Source organism: Haliotis cracherodii, unplaced genomic scaffold, assembly GCF_022045235.1.
Source record: "Haliotis cracherodii isolate W230 unplaced genomic scaffold, xgHalCrac1.p SCAF_6, whole genome shotgun sequence".
NCBI lineage: Eukaryota > Metazoa > Mollusca > Gastropoda > Lepetellida > Haliotidae > Haliotis > Haliotis cracherodii.
In genome coordinates this window covers 43151314-43169714 of record NW_027266319.1, presented here as the reverse complement: position 1 = coordinate 43169714, position 18401 = coordinate 43151314, and the positions used below count along the sequence as shown (strand labels likewise).

At 44.9% G+C, this 18401-nt stretch overlaps 1 protein-coding gene across 4 annotated transcripts in view; it reads left to right on the top strand.

The window, feature by feature from the left end:
- Positions 1-18401, top strand: part of LOC139446811 (F-box/LRR-repeat protein 5-like) — a 97739-nt gene that overhangs the window by 56623 nt on the left and 22715 nt on the right. For 3 of the 4 annotated variants that reach the window (XM_071228142.1, XM_071228144.1, XM_071228145.1), the window contains exons 7-9: positions 3910-3992; positions 5338-5829; positions 6222-6692. In XM_071228142.1, the coding sequence (XP_071084243.1) occupies positions 3910-3992; positions 5338-5829; positions 6222-6450 (804 nt within the window). In that variant the 3' untranslated portion in view covers positions 6451-6692. Of the gene's footprint in view, positions 1-3909; positions 3993-5337; positions 5830-6221; positions 6693-18401 lie in introns of those variants that run through there. The other variant, XM_071228143.1, reaches the window with a different exon arrangement.

Genomic DNA, 18401 nt, shown 5'->3' with positions numbered 1-18401 from the left:
CAACCAAGTCTTTACACCGGGGTTTTATCCTCACACGTACATGGTACTCATGAAGGACCCAGACAAGATGAGAATGATCCACAGTCTCTCTGTGTTCAACAAACGTTTGATTCTTGATCAGTCTCTACTATCCATCCCAACCGTAGACTCTTCTGGTCCAGTTCATTGGGGTTCACTACCAATGGTAGTATTTCCCATTTGACATGTCAGTGACACTTATGGCTATTTACAGGAGTAATGAAGCCAATAACTGTATCTACACTTGATGAACACTTGGTTCGAGTCGTTGATGGAGGAGGAGCTACTGTATCATCAACACATGTCAATAACTGGGATAGATAATCAACGAGGCGAAGTCTGGAGTATTCTCCTTCCTATTGACTTCAGTTCATAGGAGGCCTGTTCAAGACAGACCAGGATATCCTATCTGTACCGAGGGACAGATGGCACAAGTTTCTACTTCTGTTGTGATCTACTCTACACCAACCACACACACTTCGCCAATGGCAAGTGTTGCTAGGGTTAATCACCTCGGCACAGGACTTAACTAGCATGGGTCTCTTACAACTGCAACCAATTCAATTTTTTCCTGAACCCTTACATCAGGAGTCAGGATCCACTCAAGGCCATCACTCTACCTACTAAGCTAGGGCCTTACCTCAATTTGTGGCGTTGAATGTCTTCGGAGTCTCTTTTTTCTGGTTTTCCCCGAATATACACCTGTTTGTGGACGTCCCCCTTCAGGGGTGGGGTCTTCACTAACAAGACCAGATAAGCTCAGGGCTTTGGCCCGGCGCTCAGTGGAAGTGACTCATAAACAACTTGGAGTTGGAAGCTTTAATTCTGGCTATATCACATTGGCAGAATCAACTACAGTTATCCCGACTCGCAATATCCATAGCACTGCGGTGTGGTGCCTGTGCAAACGGGGAACAACACACTCCCACTCTCTACTTCTATAGACATTCAGATTTTTTCCATCTAGTGGATCGGCTGTGACTACAGTTCATTGTTCAGAAAACATACTGGCCGATACTTTATCACGTCCAGACAGGGTGGCTCCCACCGAGTGGAAATTTCTCACAGAAGCATTCGAGTTACTGCTTCAGGAATACAGGCAACCAAACATTGACTTGTTTATTACTTGCTTAGACCACCAACTCATGACGTATATCTCCCCGTTGCCGGATCCGCAGGGCTAAAAACTTACACTTTTCTGCCACCACTTTTACCTCCCAAGGTGATACAGAGGATCAAGGAGACAAGGTATCTCGATCTCCCCTTTGGTCACGCCCTGGTAACCGGCGAGAGGGTAGTTTGTCATGCTCGGAAAAATCTAGCCGAAGACGATTCACTACCCCTCCCACAGTGGTCCAGCCTACTCGTCCACCCTCACAGCAAATTGTCTCACCCAACGTCTGCACGCATGGTTCGTCTTTAAAACGCATTTAAGTGCAAAGGGTTATTTCGACACGGGCAGCAAAGCTATAGCTTTAGTTCATCGTTACTCTCCCAGAGTCTATACGATGACAAGTGGGGATCACTTGAGACTTTTTACAGGGAAAAAAAGAATTAAGACCCTACAATTGCGTCACAATTCCTAGAGGAATACCTCCTACTTTTGCGTACCCAAAGACACTTGGAAGGTAGCACCATTACTCTGTAATTGGCTGCAATGATCTTAGTGTTAGCCGTTCCGGAAAATCACAATGTTATTAAGGTCACGGAACTACAGGCCCTATTACGCTCATTCAGGCTGGAGGATCAGAAGGCCAAGTTCCGCCCACCTGATTGGGACTTGAACGTGGTACTTTGAGGTTTGCAAGGGCCCCCTTTGAGCCCCTCAATGCATCCTCATTTTATGACCTCACCAAGGAAACAATGGTTTCTCTTGGCATTAGCAACGGCGGTACGGGTGAGCGAACTACATTTATTGCTAAAATCTACTACCAGGCCAACCCGACCGTTCCTTCACCATCCCTCCGATATCGACTATTGTGGGAATCGTACATGGTGAAGTTCTCCTGGGCTCGGTGCGAGCAGTTTTTAGTTTCGCCTGCTCCAAGACTAGGCGTGGTTCGAGGAAGCGGTCCTTGATACCCGTATTTACTTCGTCCACGACCGAAGTTAGTCGCATAGTAGCAAACACCATATCTCTATGGTTACGCGCAGTAATCCTTCAGGCCTACGAGATCGCCAGACGGAATTCGCCGAGAGCGAATTACCCTCAAGATCTCAGGGTGTCAGCCTTACCAGGGCTCAACACAGCAATTGTGTTTTTGGAACAATCACGGAAGGATATTTATGTAGATTCGACACAGATTTTCGTTAGTCATAACCTTCGCGTTGGTGCTCTCGAGGATGTCGAAGACGTGAGAAGTTTGGCCCTCTGGTTGTTATCCTGCAGGTTGCCAACCCCTGACGCAAATAATGAACTCGCCCTATACAGAGCCAGTCAACTTCCATGTGCAGTCACTCAGTCGCCGCCAGTGGAAGAATATTAGACAATCTTGTTTGTCAGCGACGGCTCTATGACGTAGTAAGTAAAGAATTAGCTGATTAGCTATTATTTTCTATATTACTAAGCGTGTATAGGGAATTTCTCTTTAATTCCTATGTTCAATCTTTTTGATTTTTGAAAAACCCTACCGTAATGGCGTTTTTTTTCTGAACTTTTCCGCTTCACGGTTTATCGACCAACTGGTGTCGTATTGCAGGGTGTGAATTATTGAGGTTTCTGTATTCTGAAGGTTTACCCACCTCCAAACCGTCTGATACAGATGCATTAAGGAGTAATGCAGGATAAGTAAAAAATTTAATAAAATCTAAATATTATTTACATTTGTATACTTATCCTGCATTACTACGCTTAAGGCCCACCCGTCGCAAGACTTGCCTCCCCACTTTGGCTTCAGAAACCTCAAAAGTATGTTTTTCTAAGAGCTTGGGCGACATACAGTGATGTGAAGATGACCTTAGGTGTCATCAAGGTCACTGGACAGCGACGGAAGGCCACTGATTGGGACTTTAGAACAACAACTTTATTTCTTCACCCAGGACCTTCGCTGCGCTGTCGAGAGGGTAGTTTGTCAAGTTTACACCACCTAAGTTTGCAACACATAATGTTCTCACATGTGATTAGTCAATGTTAAATTAAGGTCAAAGTCACTTTGTGTGAAGTAGACTTCCCAAAATAAATGAAACAGGAAGTGATGTAATTAAATGTAATTGATGTAACTTTGTTGTAAGGTCAGAAGAGCACAGGACTTTCTGTTTCACAATTCTGTTCTGCATGGAGTCTGATGTTGTAAAGTTAAAATTATTCATGATATATACTACTAACAACAAATAAGGGAACTGATAAAATGATACTGAAGGAGTAATGACAATAAATTATTTTCCGGTGTGTAGATCAGTATCTGGTCTGTCTGGTATGGTTGCCCTTGGTATTGTCTGCCATTCCGCCTGAAGAGCTACTCCAAGCTGGGCCACATTGGCGGGTGCTGGGTCTTTGGCATACACTCTTGGCTTGAGAACATCTTATAAATGCTTTTGGGGGGACATGTCAGGGGGCTCAAAGAGCCAGTCCAATGACTGAATGGGGGCGGTCAGGTAGCCTTGTGGTTAAAGTGTTCGCTTGTCACGCCGATGACCCGGGTTCGATTCCCGACATGGGTACAGTGTGTGAAGCCCATTTCTGGTGTCCCCCGCCGTGATATTGCTAGAATAATGCTAAAAGCGGCGTAAATCCATACTCACTCACTCAATCAATGTCTGAATGCCTTCATATTGGAGAACAATGTTTTAGTGTACCGGTAGTTTGGTTTGAAGCCAAATGGTATTAATTTTAAACATTTAATATGTTGCTTCTCGTGCTTCCTTACTGACTGTCACCTGTCTTGTGTTCAGCTTCAGCAACTTTTGATGAGATGTGGGAAGCTGCAGTACCTGGACCTGTCCTACACACCCATCTCGGATGCAGCATTCAAAGGGTATCTATAGCTACTAACAACCCTCCACTAAGCCAGATGTATGTCTATCATTATGGTGCCTGAGCATTAATTTTTATGAACTTTCCCTTCATTAGGATAGGGGCAAAACAGTAATTCTGTGTGTTCAGTAGCCAGTGTGTTCAACCTGTAGCTCCTGATCAAGTCTTGGTATACATTCCAGCATCTTCCCGAGGCAAGGTTGTTAAATGACTGTAATAGTGCAGTTTCCACACTTACTGAACTAGGCTGGAATTTCTAGGCACGATTGTATTGCCACCAGTGGCTATTACGAGTTATATTCTTTCTATGTCCTTCCTATTAACCAATAAGATTCTACCTCTCATATCACTTGCATTTGCTTCAAATAAAGTGGTGTCGTCCAGTGAAGACGATCTAATCGATAATCAAGATGTATATTGTAATAAAATGGCCCATCAAATCATGTGAGCACCTTGACTAAAACCATGAATAGATTTGGCAAACACCTGTTGATGCTAAACTCTCAGTACACATTCGAATGAAATCTGCATGGCAGTTTACTAACCGGATGTCGATTTCCTTACGCCATTTTGATTAGTCCAGACAAAATATAACAAAATAATTTCAGCCTAGTTCGGCATGGGTGGAAACTGGACTGTTATAGTCAGTTAACTCCCTTGCCTTGGGAAGATGACATTCCTGACAATGTATTCTGATTACACAGTGATTTCTTAGACAAAATATTAGGTAATGAAATGCCAGAATGTGTGTTTGATCCTGGGACAATAAAGGTTGTACATTTAATTCCTATTGACCATTCCTTTTGAAATGACTGAGGTTATAACCTGGGATATTGGTAACCGAATCACCACCTGAGAAAGGATTAAGGACTAAAGGTGAAGGTCTTCCTTTTCCCTAGTTATTGAACAAGAACACTGTGTGCTTAAGAAATGTTATGTTTTTCAACTTATTCCTCCAAACAGCAAGGGATATTCAGCCTTGCTCCGATTGTAAAATAGTGTAGAACAAAGTAGACACGTTCTCCTGAACACATTCTCCAACCTCCTTGCTCCCAGCATGCTCCTAAGTTACTCGTCATCTTTTCCTCATTCAAAGTGACTGGAAATGTTACATGGGTGTTTGTTACCATGTTAACGGTGTTCTTTTGTGTTTCAAGATTAATTCATTGAACTCAAACTTCCTCTTCATAATATAGGCCGCTTATCACAACCACTTAAAAGCCACTCTTTTTGTACTTGATGAATAACAAGTAGTGAGCTTAAGTGCCATGGCTCTGTAATTTTTATCTCTTGCCTTCAGGTATGTTTTGGTCGAGTAAAATGTGTTTACTGTCATTATGATTCAGCCTCTCTGAAGGGTGCTGTCCTCAGCTGAGACATTTGGACTTGACAGGATGTGTGAACATAACGGATATCTCCCTCCAGCGACTGTCCCAGGCCATGACCTGCCCAGCTTGTGACACACTGGACATACAGCATATCTCAAATACACAAGTACCAACTGGAACTCTGCCTTACTCAGAGATGAGGAAGTGGCTTATCTGTGATGCAATGCTAGATGACTTCTTCGAGCAAACTCAAAAGTGTTCTTCAGATTTGTGCTGCGGTATGGAGAAGCCCAAGACTTTTGAGCCCAGTTTGTCGTCTGTCCGAGTTTCGCAAGCCACCCTCACTCATTGCAGTAGCACTGACATCAGACAATTAGTGCATCAAGTCAGACAGCATTTTGTTTGCAATAAGAGCCAAAACAGCAGTGTTTGTGACATATGTGAGAACAGCTCCGGTCTACAGTACCTGAGTCTGTCAGGCTGCTACCAGATTACAGACGCTGGGCTCAGGTAGGCATCTCCCATTTCTTGTATGGAATTTGACAATTGCCGTGGCTAGGTTTTGCTCAATGAATGTCTTGCAAGTTAACTGGAAGTCCTGGGGACTGTCAAAGTACATCAAGTTGTCCAGAGTAGAAAACCAGCAGGATGCCTATATTTAAAGAAAAGTGCATGTAATGCTTATGTGTCTGTAACAAACCAACATTTTAACACACCAATAGTTTGAACTTTTCATTACAACCATTTCAGCATTTGATATGTGTTTTCCCAAGAGGAATTGATGTCATTTATCCTGAAGAGCTCATAACTTTATTATTGAGGTATCTAGGGGCTTTTAAATGTTTGATTCTTTCATTTTGATGTCTAAACTGAAACTACAGCAGCCTTTTGTTTATAAACAGAGCATTATCTGAAGAGAAGTGTGTGCGGGCGCTTGCTTTCCTGGATTTATCGGGATGTATGGACATTCGTGCTAGAGGCCTGTCTGACATAGTCGGTGCATGCCAGCACCTTGATCATGCCCAACTTTTCTATTGTGACAATATCGCTGATGACCCTTTTGCCAAGTCAGCCAGTGGATGCCAAAACCTGGGATGTTCTTCTCGCTACTGCTGTCGTTTTGGTGATTGAAGAAGGTACTTGCTGTTTTATTGTCATTAATATATTGCTATATTTATGTTGTAGTAGAATACTTCTTAAACACAGACCCTGTTGATGCTAAATCCAAGTGTACCACATGCGCATACCACAGGCAGAGGGCTATGCTGTACCTGACTTAGTGCAAGTCCACCTGGCAGTGTTTCCGGTCATATTTTTATCTGCTGTACCAAAATGCCAGACATTTGTGATTTTTGTCAGTCATTAATAAATTCAATAAAATACAACACAAAACATACTGACTTGTTTATAAAAGTTTACGTTTCTTTCTATGAAAGATCTTCGTAACTTGTTTGACAGTATTGTTTACGTCTGCGTGTAGTTTCAACAGCATCAGGTTGTTTATCCGTTGTTGGGAAAGACGATTGCGACTGGCAGAGTGTATCCTGTTTTGCAAATTGAATCCACGTTCAGCATCAACGCTGCTAACTGGGATAGCAAGTGCTATCGAGCACAGGGTGGAAAAGTCGGGATAAATATCTGAAAGTTCAGAAATCACTGTCTTGCAACTTTGTTCGAACGAGTCGGCTCCTATGTTGTTGACCGCTATCTTGAAAGGTGTGAAGTCCTGCTGCGCCCGGATGCGATTGATGACGTCATTTTCAGCTGGACCAATCGGGAGGCAGAATTTGTCCAGTAATTTCTCGAGGGATTCTCTTCCGTGAGCTGTTACTTCCTCTTGCGTTTGGGGAAATCGACTTGGGTTGAGCACTTTGTCCAGGCAAGTAACGATATCAAGCGAGTCATCCGGAAATCTTTTTCTCAGAGAGTTTCAGAGTTCCTTGATAAACCCACAACGGGTTTTCACAAACGCACCGATAGATCGCGGGTCCCCATATGTGACCTGAATTCCACGAAATTCCCTGTTGTTCAGATTATCCAAGAAATGCTGTTCATTTTCACCTGCGGTGTTTTCTAGACTGGTAAGGGCGTCAATCATGGAATTCACAATTGGCATAATCATGCCCAAGTTGATATTGTCTCTCTGAAAAAGAGTAACAATTTTGTCCATCACATGGAGCACGTCAGTCATCATGTAAGTAAGTCGGATAAAGGAGTACGTGCAAATTTTCTTGTGAATATTCGTGGCAACAGCGTTGTTTCGCTCGGCAGATTCCTCTTCAATTTCGAGAACAAGAGCTGCTAGTTAGATTTCACTGCTTTGACCGCCCGTCCCACGGAAAGCCAACAAACACTGCACGGTTGTTTTAAACTTGAAAAGTCCGAATCTTCAAGGACCTGAAAGTTCTCGCAATCTGTTGTTTCACGTCGCTGAATATTCAAACAGTTTGTAGATATCATTCAATGTCCTTCTATATTCCGCTACGACCTTCGAAATCTTCGCTGCATCGGCTGAAACAAGTGTGACACGATGGGCTATGCAATGGACGTGCACAAGATATGAATTATGATCCTGCAACCTCTTCCCAACCCCTGAGAGTTTCCCGGTCATAACAGACGCACCATCCGATCCTAGACCGACCACTTTTTCCAAAGGAATGTTCCATTGGGGCAAAATTTCTAGAATTTTTTCCATGATACATTCGGCTGTTCCACTATGAACTGAAAAATTTCTGCCTTTCCATCGTTAACGATTTTCACAAACAATATAAGTTTTTTTTCAACCATGATATTAACAGTCTCATCGATAATGAGTCCAATAAACTTGCTTTTTTCAAGTTTAGATTTTAAATTTTCTTTAGTACTCTCAACATGTGCATTCTCCATCGCGTCTATCGAGTCCGAATGAGTGTACATTTCTCCCTGTAAATGTTCACATCCGTTCCGCTGCTGCAGTTCGATTAGTTTAGAAAACTTGGAGGTAGATCTATCAAGACAATATTATAGAATCAGAGCGAAGCACGTTAATTGGTGTGGGATAGTCATGCTATTATTAGATGGGGGTTTCCCTGGAATGCGAGACAGACACTTGCGTTTCTGTGTTGGAAGATAAAGCCTATCAATTTATATGACATATTTGTAAGGCAAGTAACTGTTGACATGATCATATCTTAAAACAAACAATGTTTTATCGGACATGGTAACTGACAATGTTCATATTTATCGGCTTGTTGGTATTTTTATCGGTAAAAAGCCGGTAATTACCGGAGAACGGAAACACTGCCTGGCTTTGTTTATGGATCTCGATGACAGACTGCTGGACTTCAAGACACTGCCAACCCCTGGACCACAGGGGGATCATCTCATGCATTAGGCCAAACATTGGATTTACTTACAAACGACACTGTCTGCTCAAGATTGTTAAAGGGGTTACAAGTTAAACTTCAACCAGCTTCCAGCACTCTTGTAACTCAGTCTGTAGGGTGCTGTTAGCGGCTGTTACACTCTGCCAAGCAGGCACTTCTATTCAGTTGAACTGTTTGTACATTGAAGGGATTGGACACCACCAGTGGTTTCTTCCTGGTACCTTACAAAGACGGTTAAAGCTGGTGGAAGGACTTTACATACCAGACAAGTTAAACTTCCTACCAGACTATCTCTCCCTGAAAAAAAAAGATCATGCATGCGGAATGGTCCCTCAATTCCGAGGTATTCAGTTGGATCCCCATGATGTGGGATCTCCTCACCAACTGCCTCAACAACAGGCCCGCTTATGCATTTTCCCCTTAGTCTCTCCAAGACAGAGTACTACAGCAGATAGAGGACACAGATTACATAATTGTACTAATATCTACGCTATCTATTGTTTCTATTATATGGTGGCTAAGGTGCTAGACTTCACTGTGCCTTGGGCCTGTCAGAAACCTTTGATTGTGGGTTCGAATCCTGATGTGTCATGATTATGTTTCTAGGATTGTCAGCACCATACCCATGCTTGTGGGTTTCACCAAAGTGGTAAATGTCTGAGACCTGCATCACTTAGGGCTCTCCTACCACATTAAGCTGAACACAGTGATAAAAGTGGAATACTGTTATAAGGGTAAATCTACTTCTATGAGTTTCAATACATTTTGCATGCTCACGAAATGTTTTTTATTTAGCAAATAAGATATTTTAATACAATAAAGAACTTAACATACTATTTTAGTATAGCAGTGGAGTTATATAGAATATGAAACGAGTGAATAGTTCTGAAATCTGACGAGCAAAAGCAATCACCATTCAGGTTTCATTTTCAATATTTGTGGAATTTGTTCCCTAAGTACATAAGCACACGCTTTTGAATTACACAATGTTGCTTTCTGTGACGATCGATATCAAATTTTTTTATGGTCAATAATTAAGTACAGATGAAAAAATATTCAAATAACTATTGCTATCATCGATAGTTTAGGATTTATGATTATATTATCTATCTTGTTTTTGAATAATCTTTAGTTTAAAAAAAAACACTTTTCCCGTGAGGTCACGTGATAACCAAATATGGGATAATAGTCTCAATCCAAATGTTACAACGCGTACACTTGAGTAAACTCATGAATATTAATTAGACCGTTCACAACGTTGACAGATCGTTATTATAACAGAAACAAACGTATGTTTTCCATATATATCTAAAATGATATTATTTGTTATTAATTGTCTGGTGAATTAAACAATTTATATTGAAACAATTCATAATTCATCATATTATGAATACGTAACAACTTGTAATTTGTGTGTAAAAAGTCGTACTTAACACGCTGTTTGAAGGGGGCGTGGCATAAATGTGAATGTCCGATTGAGATTTTAAATTTTCCGGACCCCTGAATACAACTTTATGTTTATTAAACGGGTGATCTCTACATGGGCGAGTAATAAGTCATATTTTTTACTTATCCTGCATTACTCCTTAATGCATATTACTGCTTGTTCTTGACAGATAAAAAAGCTGTGTGAATGTCTTTGCTTGAAGATGTTGTTCCAACTAGCTGAGAGGCGAACCCTATCACGCAGCTCCCATGTGATCAGGGGAAGTGATGTCACAGATCCTCACATTACTCTAGTCACTTGATAAGTGAAAACCTGTTTTTGATCTGTAGAATAAACTTGTTCAAAGCTTTACATGTTTTGTTTCTTGAGTTAATGTTCATTGTACTTGTGTTGTGCACACGGTTTGTATCTTGTGAGACATTGTATGTAACATGTGCATGTGTTGCATGTGCATATCTTTTGTACACCTGCTGGCGTTTTCTTAAGAAAGAAAACAATGGTAAACCCAGATGTCTTGTTGTTTCAAGTAGCCATCTTGAATATTTTACGTGGCCAGTTATTAACTGGCTTGCGTTCTATATTCTTCTTGCTTTGTACCCCACCATTGGCGTAACCTCCCAAGTATTTTGTCTCCTCGTTTTGTATGTTGTCTTATGTTTGTCGTAATAATTGTTTTATAAACCCACGCACTGGGATAAACAAATTATAGCATACATAATCGGGAGGGGACGCCTTGTGATTTTACACTGCTTCGTTGCAGATATCATGCCCTCCTGCTCAAAGTGCCGGCGTAAATATGTCGGCCAGGGATCCCCACCCTCTGTGCCTGAATTGTACATCTAAATGTCCCCAGGGTCTTAGATGTACAGACTGTCTCCGCTTTCCCCAACAGCTTTCAGACGGTACCTCCGTATGTCCCAGGAAGCGGAGAACGGAACAGGCCATTTGTCTGCTTCGCCTTCGACATGTTTAATCTCGTGCCACGAGGCATCAGAGATCACGTGATTACCAACGTCATCTATCAAGACAATATTATCGAATCAGAGCGAAGCACGTTAATTGGCGTGCTATTATTAGATGGGGGTTTCCCTGGAATGCGAGACAGACACTTGCGTTTCTGTGTTGGCCCAGACGCCTAGGATGGACGCCCCTCTCCTCCAGTACATCCAGTACTTGCGGGCCATGCAACAGACGCCGACGCCTATTGCCCCAGCGCCTATACAGACGCCTCTACTAGTGCCTATACAGATAGCGCCTATCCATTAAACAGCGCCGATACAGACGCCAGCACCTCGTCTGATGCCTATACAGCCGTCAGTGCCTCGTCGGAAGCCTATACAGCCGCCAGTGCCTCGTCTGACGCCTATACAGACGCCTTTACAAAAGCACCGTCTACAGCGTCCATAACGGCGTCTATCCTAGCGTCTCTGATTGTGCCTATCCTTGCACCTCTCCTAAGTGCGCCTCCAACGATGCACACCCGGGACAACAGTGCAGACAGGCGATTAGCCATTCCACGATATCCTTGTGGCTACGTGCTCTCATGCTACAGGCCTATGAGATCATCAGATCCCCATACAACGGCACTCCAACACGGACACTTGATTGGCGTCCATACAACGGTGCTCCAACACTTCCCAAGATCCTGGAAGCACCTTACCTCATGGTGACAGTTCTGTGGAAATCTCCCGCCATTTCTCCTCGTCTATCAACTATACACTCAAAGATTTCACAACCTACGGTATTCAACAGAATCGTCATATGCTCCCGGGTACCCAACTGGGTCATCGTTCCCAACATGGGACCAGTCGCCACTCTTATCATGGGGATCAACTTGACCTTACACCGGCAACATCACAGTTCCTACTCAGAACTCGGACACACCACTGGTGTTCACAGGTGATTGGCCGTGTGTGGAGCTTGAACTAGTCCACTCAGTATATGGGGTTACAGTTTACTGTGCAGTACGACTTGCATGTCACATGTCAGGAACTACGACTGTAAAAATCATCGACCGTAATCAGGTCAACTGACCTTATGGGATCCGTGCAGTGTATTTGTACAGACTAGCTTGCATCATCGCTTATGCGTAACACTGCAACTGCTCGACCAGACGCCTGTCGCTGTACATCAATGACTCAATCCGAGTCTCAGCCTTCACCCGAGACGAGACCCGGTTAGGGGGTCGCAGCCAGCCTTGACTGCGGCATCCCAGTCTGGTTCATGCCAGCCGCGACGCCTCAGCCCCAGCCATCCAAGTTGTCAACACTCCAGAACGTGGGAAACTGGGTAGTTTCTGGCAGAATTGTGAGATCCTGTCACCAACATCATCTGACATACAACCAGGCGCTTATAGACAACCCGCCGCTCACGTAAGCCCATAGCCACCTACCCCCCTACTCAACAGCAGCTACCAAGCCAGTACTAAGCCAGTACATCTCGGCACTGCTGGACAAGGAAGCGATAGAGGTTATACACGCCCCAGCTGTCTCCCTAGTCCCCAAGTAGGACTCAAACACAGGATGATCCACAACCTCGCCGCTTTCAACAAACGCTACTTGGCGCGTCCACCTTATTTCAGGATGAGCACGTCCAGGCTGCTGCGATCCCGGATCCTGACACGGGATGTATTCATCAGCCTGGATATCGAGGACGCCTGTCAACATGTCCCTAAACATCCTGACGACGGGGTCAATTACCAATGGGCAGTTCCCCCATTTGGATTTTCTTCGGCACCGTGGCTACTCACACGGCTTACCAAGCCGATAGCCTTGTACCTCGATCTCCGGGACATTCAGTTCGAGGCATACATAGACGACTGTCTCCTGAATCATTGGTACGCCGTCAATCTACTTCGCCACAGGGACTTCATCCCCTGCATCCTGTACCTAGTGGGGTGGAAAATCAACCTCAGGAAGTCAGAGTTGACACCCTCAAATCGCCTTCAGTTCATTGGGGACTCTTCCATCTCGACCGGTGGGAGCGCATGCAGGTGCACCTGACTCCAGCTCTCCACCTACCACGCACTCTGCGCCAATGGCAAGTCCTCCTTGGCCTCCTAACCTCAGCACAGGACGACCTACAGAGGAAGGCTCCAACTGCGCCATTTCAGATGTTCCTGGCTCCCTACATCAGGTTCCAGGACCCTCAGTATCCTTCGTCCTCCCGGATCATCTCAAGCAGCATCTCCGGTGGTGGACAGTGGAACTGAATGTCTTAGGCGGCGTCTCCTTGACAGGGATTACGACGTCTCTGCGCCTATTCGTAGATGCGCCCCTGCAGTGATGGGGCGCACACCTGGAGGGACAGGTCGCCTCGGGGCTGTGGTCTGTCGATCAGCGCCTATGGCACATCAACAACCTGGAACGGGAGGCGCTTATCTTGGCCATCGCTCACTGGAAGCAGGCCTTCAGACACGCCAGGCTCACCATCTCGATGGACAACATCGCTGTCGTTTGGTGCCTTCGGAACCAAGGACTTTGACTTCGCTCCTTCAACAGACGTTCCGATTGTTTCACCTGGTGGATTATCTGGGGATTCAGTTCTAGGTCCAACACATCCCGGGCTGCCGAAACATTGCAGCGGATGCGCTATCTCTGCCAGGCAAAGTGGCTCCCACAGAGTGGAAACTTCCCCCTTATGTCCTTGCTCTTGTTTGTCAAGACCACAGTCTCCCCAACATAGACACCTTCGCCACCAGCCAGAACTACCAGATCCCCACCTACATATCTCCGGTCCCCGATCCACTGGCTAGGGCAGTTGACGCTTTCAGTGTCCCCTGGGAAGAACTAAAAGCGTACGCTTTTCCACAACCTGTACTCCTTACCAAAGTCATCTAGAAGATCAGATCGACACGGAACCTCGATCTGACTTTGGTCGCGCCCTGGTGGCCAGCGATGGCTTGGTTCGTCGACCTCAGAGAGCTGTCCGACGCCAACCCACTGCCACTCCCAGATTGGCCAAATCTGCTGATCCACCCTCACAGCAGACACCCACACCCAGGGCCAGACAGGTTATGTCTTCACGTCTGGTCCATTTACAAAGAGCACTGAACGCCAAAGGCTACTCGGCCAGAGCAGCTTGGGTCATCACGATGGCACATCGCCCAACCACCAGGGGCCTCTATGATGACAAGTGGCAATCCTTTGAGAGCTTTTGCAGGGGCAAGCAACAAGACCCCACATCTGCATCGCCTTAATTCCTGGCCGAGTTCATGCTCCATCTGCGTCACAAGTGTAAGCTCAAGGGCAGTACCATCATGACCTACCTTGTGGCGCTCAACTCCGTCCTGGCAGTTCCGAAAGATTGACGCATGCAGAAAATCCCTGAAACTCCAGGCACTGCTGCGCTCATTCAGACTGGAAGACCAATAGGCGAAGTTCCGTCCCCCAGCTTGGGACTTGAATGTCATTCTCACCTCGCTGAGAGACGCGTCTTCCGAGCCTCTAGAAACATCGTCATTCTACAATCTGACAAAAAAGACGGTCTTCCTACTGGCGCTTGCCAATGTCAGTGAGCTACATGCCCTAGACTTTGAGCAGGGAACACACAGAGCCGTGCATCTTGGCCTGTGCTGGGACTTCATTGCAAAGAATCAGCTCCCAGGCCAGGCCGATAGATTGTCCCTCATGTCCTTTCATCGATTGTGGGCGTGGAAGATGAACTAGAGCTCCGTTTATATCCGGTTAGAGTGCTCCGTTGCTACATCAGACGATCCAAGGAACACCATAGACAACGACACCGCCTCTTCATTCGGGTATAGAGCTGCAACCTCGCAAGCGGAAGGTAGCTGCAACACGATCGCCCTCTTGCTACGGGCCTTCATTCTCCAGGCCTACGAGGCCGCGGGATTGGACCCCAAGGCTCCAACAACCCACATGAGACCTGGGCAATCACCACCACCATCGCTACACAGCAACTGAGCTCTACTGGCCATCATGGAGAGGTGTTCTGGCGATCAAACACATTCGTCGCCAGTCACCATATGCGAGATGTCGCATTGGAGGATGTGCTAGGCACGCACAACTTTGTCTGCTCGTAGTGCCCAACAGGCTCCTCTACTACACGTCACTGACCTCACCTCCAAGTCCAGAGCTGGCCTTTCAACCTCCCCTGGCGTAAGCCCTGGACTAGAAGGTTCATGCCCCACTTGCTCGGCTCGGTACTCAAGTCTCAACCGACAGTCTCTAACCGAGAGTTATTGTCAGGCTGCGCAGTACCAGGACACAATGCATACCTGACTCTTCCCTTCCATGTAATGGTCATCCAGGCCGACCATACAGCCGAAAACGGGCTGAGGGAACTGGAGTTTCCAATACATGGAGTGGTCACCTGATGCCGACCACACAGGGGCCAACTGGTACGGGCTGAGGGAATAGGAAGTTCCCATACATGGAGTGGTCACCCAAAGCCGACCACACAGCCAAGGATTGGCTAGGGAACTGAGTCTGGAAATAAAAGATGAAAGTCCACATTTGAAGGTATGCCCGCCTCCGGTTCCGTCCGATTAAGATGCATTAAGGAGTATGCAGGATAAGTAAAAAATCTTGTAAAATCCTAGATATTTTTTATATTTGTATACTTATCCTGCATTACTGCATCTAAAGGGACCAACCCATCACAGATCTACCTCCCCACGATGCCTTCCAATGTCTGGACTCCAGAGTAATGTGAGGATCCATGACGTCACTTTCTTTGGTCACATGGGAGCTGCGTGACCTCTCAGCTAGTTGGAACAACTTCTTCAAGCAAAGACCTTCAGACAGCTCTTTTCTCTGTCAAGAACAAGCAGTAATATGCATTAAGGAGTAATGCAGGATAAGTATACAAATATAAAAAATATCTAGGATTTTACTAGTTCATTTAGACCGGCAGCCCAGAGCACTTTGGTCAAACGAACAAGGTACCAATATCCGAACACAGGAACATTTACTGTGTAACCCAACATATTCATATATGGATGTCTGCCGGGGAGCCCCTGCTGCGTGTGGCCCCTGGCCCCCCAAAAGAAGGGGCCATTCAAGGGCTGGATCAAACATTGGAGGTACCACATGAAAGTAAGTGTAAATGAACTGGTACATCTCACAGAGTACATAATGGGCCACGCCAGACAAATCTTCCTCTGCAAAAGGCCTGCCAGACACCCCCAAAGAGGGTCCCCAAATTTGGGCTGGGTTAAACATTGGAGGTACCACATGAAATCAACATAAAATGAACTATTTCACTCTACTAAGAATAAAAAACCCATTGCCAGACAAATCGTCTGCTGCAAAAGGCCCGCCAGACACCCCCAAATGTTGACCCTTAATGGACTCAGTGAACACTCTGGTAAAATTTGACTAGAGTATACATTCAAAGTACCAGATGGAAGTAAGTTTAGATGAACAGGTACATGTTACTGAGTACAACACGGCCCATACCTGACAAATTTTCCTCTGCATAAGGTCCGCCAGACCCCCCAGAGAGGGTCCCAAAATTTCGGCTGGGTTAAACATTGGCGGGTACCACATGAAACCAACATAAAATGAACAATTGCACTCTACTTATTGCACAATACCCATTGCCAGACAAATCATCTTCTGCATAAGGCCCGTCAGACACCCACAAAAAGTTGACCCTTCAGGTATACACGGGTAAAATTGGTGTGGAATATATATCGATTGGACCACATTAAGGTACGTTTGAATGAACAGGTTCATATCACAGAGTACAGAATGGGCCACACCAGACAAATCTTCCTCTGCATAAGGCTTAAACATTGGAGGTATCACATGGAACCAACATAAAATGAACTATTACACTCTACTTATTACAAAATACCCATTGCCAGACAAATCCTCTTCTGCATAAAGACCGCTAGACACACCCTCACCCCACCCCACACAGTTGACCCTCTGTAATCCCAGTGTGCATAATGAAACATTGGACATCAGCTCAGAGAGTCAACAGATGGTCAAATTTATGTTTTGTTCTTAAAGATGGAAGGTTTTTATTGAGATTAAAATCACGTATTTATAATATCAGGTCTTTGAATACTAGTATTGATATCATAGATAAGGCCTATCGTTGAAATGTAATGAAAATGGCATGAATCTGAATCTTGTGAATATATATCTGATCAGCTATGAAGTCCTCAAAGCCTGCTACAGCCTGATAGCTTGGCTATGGATTCCTACAAGCCAGATAGGCATATGATGCTATGTGCCATGATTTTAATATACTGAACAACAAAAGTTCCTGTGACATTGAATAAGATTTAATGCAAAGTTATGTTTTTACCAAATCTGAAACAATTTCGGCTTGCAACAGATAAAAGACTCCTGTAAGTGTTCAAATGGTTTTAATTTGTCATACTGACTTCGGAAAATGCGTGATTTCATTAAAAAAAACATGAACATGCCAAAATGTCAATTTACAAATCAATAGTGAGTGTGTCCGCCTCTGGCTGCGATGCAAGCAACACATCTTCGTCTCATGGAATGGACCAGACAAAGTTCTGTGGGATATCTGTCCATATCTGCTGGAGCATGTTTCGAAGTTGCAGGAGTGTCTGTGGAACACGTGGTTGACGTCGAAGGCCCCGATCCATCTCATCCCACATGTGCTTGATTGCTGATAGATCAGGGGAGCGAGCCGGCCAGGGGATGACATTCACGTTGTTTTTGTTGAAGAGGTCCTGAACAAGTCGAGCAATATGATGCCAGGCGTTGTCATGTTGAAAGGTAATACTTGGGCCATGACGACTCCAAAACGGTAGAACAACAGGTCCGATGATCTCGTCGCGGTAGCGCTGTCCATTGAGATTTACCTCTACCACTATCAAACGGGTCCTCTGTCTTGCTGTAATCTGATCCGATACCAAAACGCTGCCGCCCCAGAACCGATCTTCTTCCATGACACAATGAAGACAATCCCTGCACATCTGAGGCGGAGACGTACGGTTTGTGAAGATAATCGTCGAAGGCCAGGGATGCTTCTTGCAGTAACTGTTGCTGGATAGAATCGATTTTGTAGGTGTGCTCTTCGAATCCAGTTGTCTTGTCGATTATTGGTTACGCGTGGCCTGCCACTCCGAGGATGGTCTCTGACTGCATTCGTCTGTTGCCAACGTTGCCATAAACACCAAATGGTGTTTCTGTGGACGTTAAATTGTCTTGCAACATCACGTTGACTCAATCCTTCTTCAAGCACACCAATGGCTCGCAGACGCTCGTTTTCGGACAAGCGTGGCATTTCATAATGTTGAATAATTGCATAATTTTATTGTTTTT